Raw genomic sequence first — 17,054 nt, 5'->3', positions numbered from 1 at the left:
AGTTCCATTTAAATGCTCTCCTGGAGAAAAGCACACCCTATTATTGATCTTTCATGAGTTCACTTGCCAACGATTTTGCTGAGTTAAGCAGCTGATTTCATCCCCAGCTCTGTTGGCAAGTGTCTTTTGTTACTAGTTCTTATCCAATGACCAACATGGACATTACACTACTATTTGGCAAGAAGCCCTCCTTCCATCTGCATAGTCACTAACAATGCAATATCTGCATTGCTGACACATAGATCTCACACACCCTCAGATTCATATGCTCCACGATTCATTTCGGGGGAACGACAGGTCAGCAATCCAAAGGTGACATCAGTGAATTTGCAGGAGTTTGTAAAAATGTAATGGATAAATCTGCCTTAAAAATGCTAGCCCAGAAGAAGATGCAGTTACATATCCTTAACCACTTAAACACCAGTCTGCTCTAACATTAAATTTGTTTGTGGGCTTCCTAGAGGAACCCGGTTGGCCACTGTGTCAACAGACTGCTGGACTTGATGGGCCTTGGTCTGATCCAGCATGGCCTCTCTTATGTTCTTATGTTATATTTTATTTTTGCAATACTGAGAAGTTTGAGTTACGAACCTAAATGCCATTGATAAATGTTGTACTAATATGCAATACAAATTAACAGAGAGAAAGAAGATATCTATTATTACATTATTGATTCAACATGTGAAAATGGAAATAACGGAAGCAGGTGAATATTCAGAAGTTCATAACCATCGAAGGGAGAGCTGAAGGTTAATTTTGGTCACTCATGTCAATGGGGCTGAACACAAGTGGTTGTTAAAAAGATTTCTGAGTAAATTCGATTTACGTCTTCCTCTACCAATCCCTGTTTTAATTCTTCATTTCCTCTTCAGTATAATGTTGAACTTGGACCATTTGCAATGGAATAACAGACTTTTATGTTCTATTTTGTGTGTGTTTTGCTATTTTAATGCCATGTAACTTCCTAGAAAAATGTTTCAAGTGTATATTTTTTTCCAGAATTTCTCACTCCACATATTTTGAAAAGAAAACAGATGCATGATGGAGGAAGGACACTTCAGAGTTTATAGAAAAGAACCTTAGTGCTCTTCCTCTTGGGTGAAGAAGAAGAAGAGTTGGTTTTTATATGCCGACTTTATCACTTAAGGAAGAATCAAACCGGCTTATCACCTTCCCTTCCCCTCCTCACAACAGACACCCTGTGAGGTAGGTGGGGCTGAGAGAGCATGACTAGCCCAAAGTCACCCGGCTGGCTTCATGTGTAGGAGTGGGGAAACAAATCCAGTTCACCAGATTAGCATCCGCCACTCATGTGGAGGAGTGGGGAATTAAACCTGGTTCTCCAGATCAGAGTCCACCGCTCCAAACCACCACTCTTAACCACTACACCCCACTGGCTCTAATATTTCTGCAATCTTTGTAACAACGTGTTCCTTCTGCCATTTTAGTAAAAAAGATGCCAGGTGACAGTTTATTGTCATGTAAAGCCCCTATGAGTTTCGCAGTATAAGCTTCATTGGGGGATTAGAGTTCAATTTTTGCTGGAAGGTTCAGCAAAAAAGAACTCTGGTCCCCCTGATGAGGCTTACACAGAGAAACGCGTAGGGGCTTTACATGACAATAAAGCTGTCACCTGGCATCTTCTCCCCTTTTTTGGTTTCCTGGCATGTTGCTTGGTGTAGCCCTATTTTTCTTCCCCTTCTGCCTTTTTGTCATTAATGTTTAATTTACAAATCTTTAATTTACAAAACTTCGTATTTATAAACCGTAGATCCATCTTGTCAGATCTCAGAAGCTAAGCAGGGTCAGCCCTGGTTAGTATTTGGATGGGAGACCACCAAGGAGTACCAGGGTTGCTATGCAGAGGAAGGCACTGGCAAACCATGGCTGTTACCCCACTTGTATTCCCAGCGATGTATTAAGAGTTTGAAAATGTTATAAAAAATACTGTTCACACTTTCTATGTATTCCCACCGATGTATTAAGAGTTTGAAAACGTTATAAAAAATACTGTTCGCACTTCGCTTGGCCCCTTTAGCTGTGAAGACGTCTTCCAACCAATTATAAGCCGTGGTATCCAAAAACCCTTTTAAAGCGATGTTTTTTATAACATTTTCAAACTCTTAACACATTGCTGGGAATACAAAATGCGGTAACCCCCCACCTCTGTTAGTCTCTTGCCATGAACCCCCCCCCCAAACAAGGGGTTGCCATAAGTCGGCTGCGACTTGATGGCACTTCACACACACACACACACATCCATCCATCCATCCATCCATCCATCCATCCATCCATCCATCCATCCATCCATCCAAATAGTTTGGCTCAATAAACGGTCGACCCCATTTTTCTTCCCTCTTTTCCAGAGGGATACAACAGTAGGCTTTGTTGCTGTACAATGCTCCTGCAATCTGAGTCAGTAACTAGTCTTTAGGGGTACTAATCCTGTTCATTTATCTCGATTGGAGACTATACTTGGAAATGGTTTTTGTAGCATCTGCACTATTCCAAATGTGAGGTTCAGCAACTAGTTGCCAACCCCCTTAAGGTTTTTTTAAAAATATTAGGAGTCTTGTCCACCTGTGCTTATTCCCACATATCCTAACAGCATTTGTAATGCCTGAAGAATTGACAATGGTTTATATGCCATTAAAGGTTTATTATGATTATGATTATTATGAATTGACAATGGGGGTTAGCTAGATCCCAACGGAATCAATGAGACCAAGGTTCCCCTTCAACTCATTTGCTGAATCGTGATCTAATTGCCCCTGATTTATATTCTGTTAAGCCTGTTAGGACCCTGATAAGATGCCTATTCTAAAGGAAGGGCTTGTTCAACTAGAGCCTTCTCTTGTGCCAGCTGTTTTAATTAGGCCCTTTAGAATATCAAGTCCAAACTTGGAACTCTTTAAAGAGAAGGGAATACAAAAAAAAAAAAAAAAACACCCTTATTTCTTGAGAGTAGCTTGGAGACAAACAGAGTAATCAAAAAGTGAACCGCCGCTGACCCAGCCCATAACATCTGCCGCAATCTGCTGAAAGTCGTCTTCAGTCACCTAGAAATAAAACGCTAGTTCATCAGGTGTAAGATTGTTTAGGATTGCACCACATGTTGCTTTAATTGTATTGGGATGGGCTGAGAACACACAGTTAAAAAGAATGTCCAAAACGTGGAGAATGGTTTTGTTTTTATCCGTTTCAAGTGGAATTTACCTGTGTCAAGCGTTCAGAAGCATTTCAAGACCCATCACGTTACAAGCATACCGCCTCTCTCCATATGAGTCTCAGCTTAACAGTGGCGAGAAACAGCAGTGCCTGTCCTCTTCCATCATTTGGATGAATAGAAGAAGGTTAAATCTCTCCTGCAGTATGTAAAACATCCCCCCCCCCCGAGCAGCCTCTGACTGATAGTTATGGAGAGGTATAGAAACGGAACCTTGATGACTTACCGTGAAGGTTCCTTCTGCTCTGAGGATGGACGGCATCTTGATTGACGGGCGATTCCCACCAGTTGCTTGGGGAGGCAGGATATGGAGAGGTATAGAAACTATGTTCTGGTCTGTTTTGGAGCTGTTTGGTTTGATCCTACCAGCTTTTCTGCTGGTGCAAGGAAGAGGACAGACCTCCCTTTGAAATGGGTGGGCCAGAGAGGAACACATGAACACATGAAGCTGCCTTATATTGAATCAGACCCTTGGTTCATCAAAGTCAGTACTGTTCACTCAGACCGGCAGCGGCTCTCCAGGGTCTCAGGCTGAGGTGTTTCACATCACCTACTTGTCTAGTCCCTTTAACTGGAGATGTTGGGGACTGAACCTGGGACCTTCTGCAAGCCAATCAGATGCGCAACCACTGAGACACGGCCCCTGCCCATGTGGGACTCATGTGGACAAAAAGATAACCCAGCAGGGGAGGCTGCAGTGGAAATGAGAAATCAGGTAAAACTGCCCTTCCTTCCTTGCACCAGCAGAAAAGCAGGTCCAATCCAGCCGATTTTTCTGATTATTGTAACGATGGTGTTTAGGCTTAGGTGGCAGTCTTGTGATTGCCTTTACAATGTGCCCTAGCACATGCCCTAGCAGCTGGAAAGATAGTCTACAGATTTAAGAAATAATACTAGCAAACAAGGGGTTAAGCTTCCTGCTCTGAGCGTATTATTGTAACAGTGACATCACTGACGCTATGGGACTGCATATCATCAGAAAAATAAAAACCTCATGCTACTTAGATACTCTTCCCCTTATTTTTCCATGCTACTGATAATGTTATCGTGGAATCTCAGGGGTAGGATGCTCACATAAAGATAGTGCAAGAATTATTTTATTGTCTGGTCTTTCGGACTTCCAGCAATTCTGCACCGAAGAAGTTTGTTTTCTTTTCAAATACTTGTATTTAACATTTAGTGCCTTTTCTTTCCTGTCATTATTTTTCTGAAATAATTCTTAACGTCATAATCAGATTTTCAACCCAAGTCAAATGTACATAAGGGGTTGCAATCCTGCGAAAACTTACTTGGAAGGAGGTTCCATTGAACAAAGTGGGATTTACACCTGAGTAAAACATCTGTAAAGTTGAGCTGATAAAGACTGTTTTCTTGGCCTGAATATCAAGAGGATCATATTTATGCTGAAATAAAGGAACTGTGACTGTATGCTTATAAACAAAGACGGTGTAGATATTTTGCTTTTATCTAACCCAACTGAACAAAGTCATTTTTCCTTTTTTCCTAAATAATCCATTCTTCTGAATTTTATTTTCGATCAAATCCCTACATGCCACAAGCAACACCAGCGCCAAAACAGAGAGCAAAACACAGATAGGCATGTGCCCACTGAACTCAGAATGGCTTATTATTTTATCCCTGCATTTTATCCACTTTAAAAGTATAGCGGCACTGCAAGAGAGGCAGGGGCATACATGGAGCAAGGGGTCTCTACTAATCTCTAGTCAGACAAAGCCCTGGTGTAATCCTTTGGGGGAGCAAACCCTGACTGGGCTCACTGTTACTATGAATCACAGGCATACTCAGAAATCCAGGTCCATTTCCCACAGTCCGTGCAGTAAATTTCAAATGGGAAGAATAGATGACATACAGGAACAATGGGAACAGCAAGCACGTTTTTCATTTATGCACAAACTCCAGACTAGAACATAAAGTTGAGACACCTAGTCATTTGATGCCATCCACCATCACACATGACTTTGGGCCAGCCCTGGTCCAATTTTTTTTTTTGGGGGGGGTTGCCATCAAGTCGCAGATGACTTATGGAGACCCTGTAAGATTTCCAGGCAAGAGACTAACAGAGGTGGTTTGCCATTACCTGCCTCTGCATAGGTACCCTGGTATTCCTAAAGGACATAAGAACATAAGAAAAGCCATGCTGGATCAGACCAAGGTCCATCAAGTCCAGCAGTCTGTTCACACAGTGGCCAACCAAGTGCCTCTAGGAAGCCCACAAACAAGACAACTGCAGCAGCATTGTCCTGCCTGTGTTCCAGTGCACCTAGTATAATAGGCATGCTCATCTGATCCTGGAGAGAATAGGTATGCATCATGACTAGTATTCATTTTTACTAGTAGCCATGAATACCACTCTCCTCCATGAACATGTCCACTCCCCTCTTAAAGCCTTCCAAGTTGGCAACCACCACCACATCACATTCCTTGGTGGTCTCCCATCCAAATACTAACCAGGGTCAACCCTGCTTAGCTTCAGAGACCTGAGAAGATCAGGCTAGCCTGGGTTATCCAAGTTAGGTGAAAACAAATAGGCTTTTAATGGCTCATCATAAGTATCATATACTCTTTTTTTTGCATTGTTTTGCATTGTCCTTGTGAGCTTAGTCTTATTGCTTTGTTTGTTGGATATCTAATGGAATCCGCTTGCATTGTCTTGAACCGTGTAATCCACCTTGAGTCTCAGTGAAGAAAAGCAGGCTATCAAGACAGTAAATAAAATAAATACGGCACAGTTTGTTTAGTAAAACACAACAGTTCGGTTCTATGAACCATGAATGCAAGCGAGCTTGCTGATTTTCCCCATTCCCAAGAAGCTTCCGGGACCTCTGAAAAGCTCAAGCTTAGACTCAGCTTAGACTCATGGGGGGAAATGCAGGGGGACCCAGGGGGGGCGCTGTGAAGAGAGAGTGACACTGATCCTCCCTTCTGTTGCACTAGTAGCCACCTGTAACTCATCACTGGCCTTACACATATGCTAAATCATCAATTAATTTCAGAATTATGCAGGATGAGAAGAAAAGAGGTGGACTTGCTTTACCAAACATTAAGCTTTATTATCAAGCGGCTGGATTAGCATGGATAGAGGAGTGGATAAAGAAACCAGATCAAACAGCTTTGAATATAGAGAAGGGGACGTGGACCAAAGGATTTAATTTTTACCTATGGAAAGCTAAAAGTAAAGAAATTTTTGGAGAGAAACATATTATTCAGGATGGACTAATGAAGATATGGCTTAGAAACAGAAATAGAATAAATCCGACACCCCAAGAATCATGTCTCCCACAGATGAATACTTTTCTAAGGGGGAGAAGAAGAAAGTAGATATGATTACATACCAAGATATGCTGGATGATCAAGGGAATATAAAAACATGGAATGAAATTCAGAAGAATAGAAACATTGATTGGCTGACTTACAATCAAATGATTATGAAAATACGTCAGGATTGTCTATCACAGGGCAAGATAAGAAAAAACCCAGAATTTGAAGACCTAATCTGTAAAGAAAAAGATCATATTTTGGGGAAAGTTTATAAACTTGTACTTAAAAATGAAACAGAACAAGAACAAGTCAAGACATGTATGGTAAAATGGATGGAAATTTTTAAAAAGATGATAACTTTTCAACAGTGGGAAAGACTTTGGACTAAATCGATTAAATTTACGGCCAGTAACAATTTACGTGAAAACTGGTATAAACAATTTTTTTAGATGGTATATCACACTGATGGATATTAAGAAAATGGATGATTCCTACGATACCCGCTGTTGGAAATGCAAAGACTCAGATGGAACATATTTTCATATGTGGTGGACATGTAAGAAAGTCAAGAAATTTTGGATACAACTCCATCAAGAAATGAAGAAAGTTCTAAAAATCAGATTCCCGCTGAACCCAGAGACTATGTTATTAGGAATTGAACCTGATAATTTGAACAGAAACGCTGGAGAACTATTTGGTTACATGACAACGGCGGCCAGATTGATATTGGCCTCATTGTGGAAACAGGAAGATGTACCAGATGTGGAAAGATGGAAACAGAAAATGGATGAATTTGTTGTGATGGCTAAGCTGACTAGTTTGATAAGAGAAGACAACTGATGTTTTTCAACGAAATTGGAAAAGGTATTTAGATTATGTACAACAAAAGGGATAGTTTGTTAGAAGTAAAATTAAGATTACATAAAATTTAATTTAAATAGATGGATTTTACTATATGTATATAATGTAAAAGACTTTTGAGGTGTAAGATGAAACAGACTCCCCGAAGGAGTACAAATTGTATGAATGTAAGTGTGGTTGTATGTTTGTTTGTGTAAGCCCTTGGCCCAATCTGAACTATAAACCACATCAGAGACAGTCAGGTCCAAAGAAGTTGGTTTTTACTGGTCAAATAGGTTAACAGAGCACAAAGAAAAGGTGACAGCAATGGAGCTTGCTGGCTTGCACTTGGTAATATAAAAGCATGAAAAAAAGCAAGAGATTACAAAACACAAACAGCGCTGTGGTTCCCACAGCTTCAAAAGAGTTTAGGTATGCATAACAGTCCTTGAGAGCTGGTCAGTGGGAAAACGAAACTAACTGAGACACAGGCCTGACAGTTTGTTTATATATTGAAAAAAATTAATAAAATATTATTTTAAAAAACACATATGTTAAATCATCATGTACTTTTAAACCTTGGCCGTCTTCCTTCTCTAGGTTTGGAGTCAGTTTCAACTGGTCTGTGTGGTGTAGTGGTTGAGAGCAATTGGCTCTAATCTGGAGAACCGGGTTTGACTCCCCGCTCCTCCACATGAGTGGCGGACTCTAATCTGGTGAACCAAGTTGGTCTCCCCACTCCACCACATGAAGCCAGCGGGGTGACCTTGGGCCAGTCACAGTTCTCTCAGAACTCTCTCAGCCCCACCTACCTCACAAGGTGTCTGCTGTGGGGAGAGGAAGGGAAGGAGATGGTAAGACTGTTTGATTCTCCTTAAAAAGGTAGAGAAAATTGGCATACAAAATCCAACTCTTCTTCGTATGAGGCTCCAGAACTACTCCTTGCTGGTTTCAGCTCAGCCAGGCTGCTGAATGATCTGGCATCCAGACTTGGGCCTGTGTGCTTTGCCCTTGCCTCACTGCCTCTGGAGCACCCCCGCTCTCCAAAGCCTGCTTGCCAGAAAGCCCCAGTTGAGGGCTGGTGATGCTTTTCAGCACTTCCACCTCTCCCCCATTTCCTAGCCAGTCCCAACTTTTATCGGGTCCTAGTGTGGAGGAGGGGAGGCTGCCCCACCCTGGGCAGCCTGGCACCACTTCTGACCCAGCCCTGTTTACACCTGGCTGGGTCAACTGAAGCATGAAGTCAACACGTTGTCCCAATGGCTCTCCTTCCCCATATCTGGCTATATTGGTATACACATCGTTATAAACCTCCTAGACTGCTGTGGTCAAAACTCCATGCAGGTAAACACAATAGAGAAGAGTTGATTTTTATATGCTGACTTTCTATACCTTTTGAGGAGAATCAAACCGTCTTACCATCTCCTTCCCTTCCTCTCCCCACAACAGACACCTTGTGAGGTAGGTGGAGCTGAGAGAGTTCTGAGAGAACTGTGACTGGCCCAAGGTCACCCAGCTGGCTTCATGTGGAGGAGTGGGGAAACCAACCCAGTTCATCAGATTAGAGTCTTCCACTCATGTGGAGGAGTGGGGAATCAAACCCAGTTCTCCAGATTAAAGTCCACCGCTCTTAACCACTACACCACGCTGGCACTGTAAGCCACCTCACAAGGTTGTCAGGATAAAGTACAGGAGGGAAGAACAATGTTGTCAGTTGTTTTGGGCCCCCACAGGGAACAATAGTAAAGTAGAAAAGGTCCCCTGTGCAAGCACCGGGTCATTCCTGACCCATGGGGTGACGTCACATCGCGACGTTTACAAGGCAGACTGTGTTTACGGGGTGGTTTGCCAGTGCCTTCCCTAGTCATCTGCACTTTACCCCCAGCAAGCAGGGTACTCAAGCTGGGGACAATAGCAGGGGATAAATTACTAAACACAAAGTTCAACAACATGTAAGAAAAGCAAATGCTCTTGCCAGGAGTATACTCTGATTCAGAAGGTCAAATGAGATGTGACTCAATCTCTCTGATTAAAAGAAGCAAGCACAAGAGATACTAAACAAGAAGCTCCATGGGGCTGTGAAGATCAGGGAAGATTAGAGAAGGGACAATGGGACAAGAAATACTTAACCCTTCCCCCAAGTACCTTTTCAACTCTTTCAATCACTCATCTGAAGCTGCAATTAGTTTCATGGGAAGAAAAAGTGGTCTGACTAGACTAGAGAGATAGAAATAATCAATTTTCTGTAGCAGGCAGCGATAAAAGCCCCTTCCAAGTTTGTACACTGGTTCTAAGTTTCATTTCCAGTATAACGGCTCCCAAAGACGAAATACCAAATCATTTATTTAAAAACGAGAAAGCTGCAGGTGGAAGAAATAAAAAGCAGATTTGGATCCAGGTCTCCCTTTCTTAATGCATTTTAATACATTTTGCTCTGCAGCTAAAATAATTAATAGTGTTAATTAACATTGCTACATCTCTCAGTTCACACTTCACTGAAACAAATAGGTGAAATTCACACCTAAATATTACTTGTTTTTCTAAAAAAAAAATAAGTATCACAGGAACAGATACATACCGACATTTATTTCTGCAAAGGTGAAAGGATAAAGTTGTAAAGGGATATTATTTTTAAAAAGTGGAATCTACCGTTTGGACAGTGACAGCTATATAAGGTAAAGTGAATAAGTTCCTCTGGTTGGAGACACATAGCTCCTACACATTTTACTAAAAAGAGTGCCCAGTTATGTGAAACAGATACCAACTATTCAGCAGTTGTGCACAGAACCAATTCTCCTGAAGAAGAACACTAAAACAGATTGTAATGTTCTAGTAAATGGCTTTTGCCACTTAAAGTTTTTTCCTATAACCCGTCTGATTAAGAAAGGTATTTAATAATCATAATACAGAGAATGAGCCTCATTCATTAGAAAATTATGGTATGCCTTCAAACACAGGTTCTTGGGCAGCCCATTCCTGAAAGGGAGGGTAAATAGACAACGGTTGGGGATGGCGCCTCAGCGCCGCCTCCTGAGAGGCTTCCCACCCCCGCAAAAGGTAAAAGCTTAAAAAAAAAAACCACCATGAAACTCCCTCATTGAGTTTCACAGGGCTATGCCAGCTATTTGCAGGCATAACTGGACACCTGAAAAATGGACCTTCCTGGGGCGAAAGGGCTTGTTGTAAATATTTACAACTTTAAAAATCATGAACATGCTACACTACATTACCCAACACACACACCAGCCAGATCATCTGTACAGGACTAGAAACGGTGTGGGGAATGGACACGTATGGGTGTGTGTGTTAAGTGCCGTCAAGTCGCTTCCGACTCATGGCGACCCTATGAATCAGTGTCCTCCAAAGTGTCCTATCTTTGACAGCCTTGCTCAGATCCTGCAAATTGAGGGCTGTGGCTTCTTTATGGAGTCAATCCATCTCTTGTTGGGTCTTCCTCTTTTCCTGCTGCCCTCGACTTTTCCTAGCATGACTGTCTTTTCTAGTGACTCTTGTCTTCTCATAATGTGACCAAAATACAACAGCCTCAGTTTAGTTTTTTTAGCTTCTAAGGTCAGTTCAGGTTTGATTTGATCTATAACCCACTGATTTTTTTTTTTTTTGGCAGTCCACAGTATCCTTCACAATCTCCTCCAACACCACATTTCGAATGAATCTACCGTACTTTCTTCCTATCAGCTTTCTTCAATGTCCAGCTTTCACACCCATACATAGTAACAGGGAATACGATGGCATGAATTAACTTAATCTTGGTGGTCAGTGACACATCCTTACATTTCAGAATCTTTTCTAGCTCCTGCATGGCTGCCCTTCCCAGTCTCAATCTCCTTCTGATTTCTTGGCTAAAGTCTCCCTTTTGGTTGATGCTGGAGCCAAGGAATAGACACGTATACTGAGACACATATACTGAGTCTGTAGTTGGCATTGTTATTTTTTACCTGCAACAGACTATTGTTTCCTTTTATACAGTCCACCCAATGGTTATTCTGGATTTCAATAATGTTTTAAAATTCCCCCAAATAGACCTTTTTTAAATAGGTGAACATAGTGAGCATAAAAACACAGAGAGCTACTAAAATAATAAATACAGCACATTAAGTTTCAGTTCTGAACAAGGGAACATAGCAATGAAAACCTCTTAAGAAAACAGTGAATTTAAGACTAAAGAGGGGGAAGAAAAAAGGAATCCTGTAATAAAATAATATAGTGAAAGTACAAACACACACACAAATTATTCAGCTACTAAACTACACATATGTGCTTGAGCTCTATTGGGAATAAAATATTCCAGTAAAAATAAGAGAAGAGATGGAAACACAAGTTTCTTATTATCACACTTCATATGTCATAAAACATAACAGTTAACTTATTTTTGGCAAGGCGACAGAAGTTGCACAACAATCTGGCTTACACAAATATTTTCTATTGTTGAACACATCTTAAATGCAGCATGTCATACGTTAACTTAAAACATACATTGCTTTCTCCAAGTGTCCCAAACATGCCGAAGGTTTCTATAAAGTATTATTCTGCCAGCGGCATCCATAGGTGAAAGAAAACGACTCAGCGTAACTGAAACCAGGTAATTCTACTTGAGTAAAAGATGATGAATGAAGAAACATGTATGTTCTCTAGAATATTATGTTTGCTTATTTTACAGCTGAAGAGACACCATTTTGGGACGGCTGAACTTTCAAAGTGGGAGATGGCTATAAAACATACCCAAACATGGTTTGTGCATGTCTTACAACCACTCCAAACTTGGAATCTCAGTCATTACAAAAAAAAAAAAAAAAAAAAAATCTACAGAGAAAGAAAATAAGGCAAGCTCTGCAAGGATGGGAGGACAGGAGGAGGTGTGAATAAGAAAGTCCACCTTGGTGCAGGAGGTAAATAAGTGGTATCAAACTACATAAGCTGCTCTCCAGAAGCTGCTGGTAGGGCTTTTGGACTGAAAGAAAGAGACAGAGAGAGACAGAGCGTGCATGTTCCTTCGGGGTGTTTCCCAGCAGCCAACTGCTTCCTGGCAAAACCAAATTCCAGGGGAATAGCTGCATTCCAGGGGGAGAGCTGCATAACGTGGTGAGGGGGGGGGGGTTGTGTGTGTCAGTGAAGCTGGGAGCAATGCCATAAGGGGTCTAGACTCTATCAAGAGACTAAACTCCTAGCAGAGTCACTCCAGACGGAATGGTCACAGCTGAGACATCAGACGAAGATGCATCCACCCACTTCGGGGCTCAGTGGCCACATTCGCAGAAGAGAATAGGCAGTTGCAATAGGGATGGGGGCAGAGGAATCCCTGAAGGTTAGCTACTGGGCAGCAGCAGTAGTGGAAGGTGACACTGGCGGAGGATCTTTCGTAGACAACGGCAGTGCCACTACAGCTAACTCTGGTTAGTACTGCACAGAAGAAGGCAATGGTAAACCACTTCTGACCAAGCCTTACCATGAAAACCCTATGATGAGAAAAGCTGAGGGCAGCAGGAAAAGAGGAAGACCCAACAAGAGATGGATTGACTCTATAAAGGAAGCCACAGCCCTCTTTTTGTAAGATCTGAGCAAGGCTGTTAAAGATGGGTTGTTTTGGAGGACACTGATTCATAGGGTCGCCATGAGCCGGAAGCAACTTGACGGCACTTAACACGCACACAGCTGCATTCATCAGTGGCAGCATAGACATGCAAGGGGATTGGAGCCCACAGATGCATGACCATGAATAAAGTTTGCTGGAATAAAAATGTGTTAGTTTGCAAAAGGCCACGTGACTCCTGTCGGTTTGGGAAAATGCATAACACGCTCGCAACTCAGCATGGGAAGCTCCTTCCCCACTCCTGTTATTCCTGATATTTTTACATTTATATTTCATGTGCCCGTCTGATATCAGCAGGCTTGCAATAAACACATTCAAAAGCATCATAAAACTGTTGATCAAATATCTCCAACAAATGGAAGTACTAAAATCATTGCCGCAAAAATGGGAAAAAAATAGTTATTTGCAAATTTAGTCATCTCTTACTTACCTCCAGCTCTGGTGCTTGCTTCATCATTTCAAGAGCGACATAACAACCGATTGAGTGGCCAATGAGCACAAGCTTCATGTTTTGGGGTACTTTCTTTCGGAGGAAGTTCAGCTTGTGTTCAACTTGTCCACGAAGTCCAAAGATATCATCCAGTTCTTTAACATCTGCCTCTAAAATAACCCCAAAACTTATTTTATTGTCCTTTGCACTGAAGAAGTTTCATTTCGTTCACACTAATTTCTTACTGCTTTTAAAAATAACTTTTCAAAAGGTATCATGAAATGACTTTATTGATATATACACTTTATATAAACACCAGTGACTGATGATATGTACATTACTTGAAACCATGCCAAGTTTGTATAATATTCTCTTCTCTACAGAATTACATACAATACAGAAACAAATCCATTCTGATTCACAGACTCATCTTTTTACCAAACTCATCTTGCCATAAAGGTAAAGGTCCCCTGAGCAAGAACCGGGTCATTCCTGACTCATGGGGTGACGTCACATCCCGACATTTCCTAGGCAGACTTTGTTTACGGGGTGGTTTGGCAATGCCTTCCCCAGTCATCTTCCCTTTACCCCCAGCAAGCTGGGTACTCATTTGACCGACCTTGGAAGGATGGAAGGCTGAGTCAACCTTGAGACGGCTACCTGAAACCAACTTCCGTCGGGATTGAACTCAGGTCGTGAGCAGAGCTTGGACTGCAGTACTGCAGCTTACCACTCTGCACCACGGGGCTCTGTCCATCTTGCCATAGGAGTGTCTAAAGAACCGTCAGTCAGTCAGAGTGGTGTGCCAGACAAAGGATCAAGTGTTGCCACTGAGCTTTCATTTGCAGCTACATGAGAGCCAGCATGGTGTAGTGGTTAAGAGCGGTGGTTTGGAGCGGTGGAGTCTGATCTGGAGAACCGGGTTTGATTCCCCACTCCTCCACATGAGCGGCGGAGGCTAAACTGGTGGACTGGATTTGTTTCCCCACTCCTACACACGAAGCCAGCTGGGTGACCTTGGGCTAGTCACATTCTCTCAGCCCCACCGACCTCACAGGGTGTCTGTTGTGGGGAGGGGAAGGGAAGGTGATTGTAAGATGGTTTGATTCTGCCTTAAGTGGTAGAGAAAGTCGGCATATAAAAACCAACTTCTTCTTCAAAGAGGCCCCATCGGAAAGAGGTCAATAAATACACAAACAATGATTTATTGGATTAATAAAGGATGCAGCTTTATTGATTGCAACAGATGGAGCATTGGAGAGGCATAGGGAACAGATCCGCAACATCGGGTGACCACTCTGCCATCCGATAGATCGACCCCAAACCGCTTGTTGGGCTAGCAACCGGAGTGGCATATAGGTGGCTCCACAGGACATAAATCTCTGAGTGGAACCTATGCCACCAGGGAGTGGAGCTATGAACAGCCCCCGAGCTGGGCATCGATGATGTACTCCATCCCAAGACCCCTTATGGGGGTCCCCAAATGGGGGAAGGCAGGCACGCAGGCACATCTTCCCCCAATTGGATCCATCCCAATGTCAAAAACCGCCTAAGCTGTGCTGAAAGGAAAACAAGAAAAAACCATAAAGAGAGGGAGGGTGGGATTCACTGCCACTGGGCACGAAACAGGCTGGCTGGCCAGGCATGCCAACTTTAAATAGGCAGTGGGGGCAGAACGATGCAGGAGTGCCTGTGTTATCAGCCCCCAACAGTAGCACATCATTTCACCCACCCTGAATGCAAGCAATAGACTGTAGGCTGGAAGTGGCGGGCAGGAGTGCCTGGTCACATGACAGAGGCGAGGAAGCAATGCCCGCCCGCACAGAGCTTCCCTTTCATCCGGAGCCGCCCCCAGCTTGCTGCAATGGGCGGCCATGTTTAGTTATGGCCACGTTCATTCTGTCAGTCTCTCTCTTTCCCCTTCCAGCTTGAGGATAAAGGGACTAACCTATGGAAGGAATCCAGCCAGCTTTTTTGCTGGTTAAAATGGGAGGGAGGATCACCTTTGAACATCCCAAAAGGCTATGCTATGGATCAAGGTACCCGCAGGTACAAAAATTATGTGGAATGGGGGCTATAGTAAGGAAGAAAACTGGACAAGACTCAATGAAAAAGATGGCTGGCTCCAACCCTCTGTCTGTTAAATATATGAGACTACAAAACAAAGGGTTAGTAGGTGTAGGATCATGCCTAACTCAATAATACTTCCTGGGCAAGAACAGTCCTCAACAGAAGACAAACATCTCCTAGTATTATTGGGAAGAGTATTAATCAGGACCTCTCAACAACTAATCAAAGCCCTTGGCCATAACAGAATTCTACCATCCTAGAAGCTAAGCAGGGTCAGCCCTGGTTAGTAATTGGATGGAGACCACCAAGGAATACCAGGGTCGCTATGCAGAGGAAGGCAATGGCAAACCACCTCTGTAAGTCTCTTGCCTTGAAAGCCCTATGGGGTCGGCATAAGTCAGCTGCAACTTGACTGCACTTTACACATACACTCACACAGTTCAGCCTCAGAAAATAACTAAGCCTGCGCTAGCATTGCCACTCACAGGTTCTCAGACCTCATTGGAGTATTAGAATTTCCCACCCCAAAACTTCCACTCAACAAGATCAGAGACTGCTTCTTCTAGCACACCTGATCACTCCGCCCGCAGACCTTCCTTGCTTTCCTTATTTGGAACCTTCCCCAGGACTTGAAAATTCATTCCTACCTCTGGACAAGTAAGTGAGAACTGAACCCTCCTCCAACTCTGTTGATAAGATAACTTTCTTTTAATTCAAGCCTCTAGCCTTATAACTAGGGGCAGAATCTTTCACCAAAGTTCCTGCGTGCTCCTCCTGGGTTTACCACACTGTGGTTCTAGACACACCGTCATTTATGTCTCTGCCTCTCTGACAGCTTTGGAATCACATCAAGGCTCAGCTCCTTCTTCCTCTTCTGATTTATTTTGAGAATTATTTTGCTGCCTGGATGTTTGGACTCCTGCCTAAGGAATAAGGATCTATGCTGGATCTTCATGCCATATATCCCTTCCACTCTACCTTCTTGTTTTACCTCTCCAGGATCTTGTCTCCCTTTCTTGTGAGATGTCAAGAACATTTATATCAACATGGGAATGACAGCGTTGATTGATACTGTTCAGGTTTGCTTTAAATTATCAAGACTGCTTGAGTTTGGCTAATTAGTCCCTTCAATAAACTCGGGCTTGGATCCAGGCTAAACTTTCCATCAGCAGAACTTTCCTGCTTCCCTTTCGCTGCACCCCGCTGATCTCCATGAAATGCTGCTCTTGGAGGATAGGTGACTCCAGGGAACAACATGGGTCTGCAGAAGGAAAGGAAAATCACTGGAAACGGCTAATTTAGTCTGGATCCAATCCCTATATTTGATTGCACTCCATCCAGGTTCCCAGTAAATCTTGTGGATGAGCTGCATCACGTTCTTTGTACATGCAGGTCCCGTGATCCACAGCATAGCCTTCTGGGATGAATTCTTGATTACCACTTATATTGGCTATTACCAAGACTGAGTACTTTCCCCTAAGCTAGGTGTAAAACATAAGCTAGAAGCTTGTAGGAGTAAGGGATGGAGGAAAGTAGGCTTTCTTCTTTACTAGAAGGCTACACTAGCATGAATTTGAGACCAAATTTTTAAGTGGGCTCCA

At 42.7% G+C, this 17,054-nt stretch overlaps 1 protein-coding gene across 1 annotated transcript in view; it reads right to left on the bottom strand.

Annotated features, from left to right (window-relative positions):
* LDAH (lipid droplet associated hydrolase) overlaps positions 1-17,054 on the bottom strand; it is a 115,005-nt gene that overhangs the window by 59,072 nt on the left and 38,879 nt on the right. Inside the window, exon 4 of the mRNA XM_056856759.1 lies at positions 13,384-13,553. Coding sequence (XP_056712737.1) covers positions 13,384-13,553 — 170 coding nt within the window. The remainder of the gene's footprint in view (positions 1-13,383; positions 13,554-17,054) is intronic.

The sequence above is a fragment of the Euleptes europaea genome, chromosome 10 (assembly GCF_029931775.1).
Source record: "Euleptes europaea isolate rEulEur1 chromosome 10, rEulEur1.hap1, whole genome shotgun sequence".
NCBI lineage: Eukaryota > Metazoa > Chordata > Lepidosauria > Squamata > Sphaerodactylidae > Euleptes > Euleptes europaea.
This window is presented reverse-complemented; position numbering and strand designations above follow the sequence as displayed.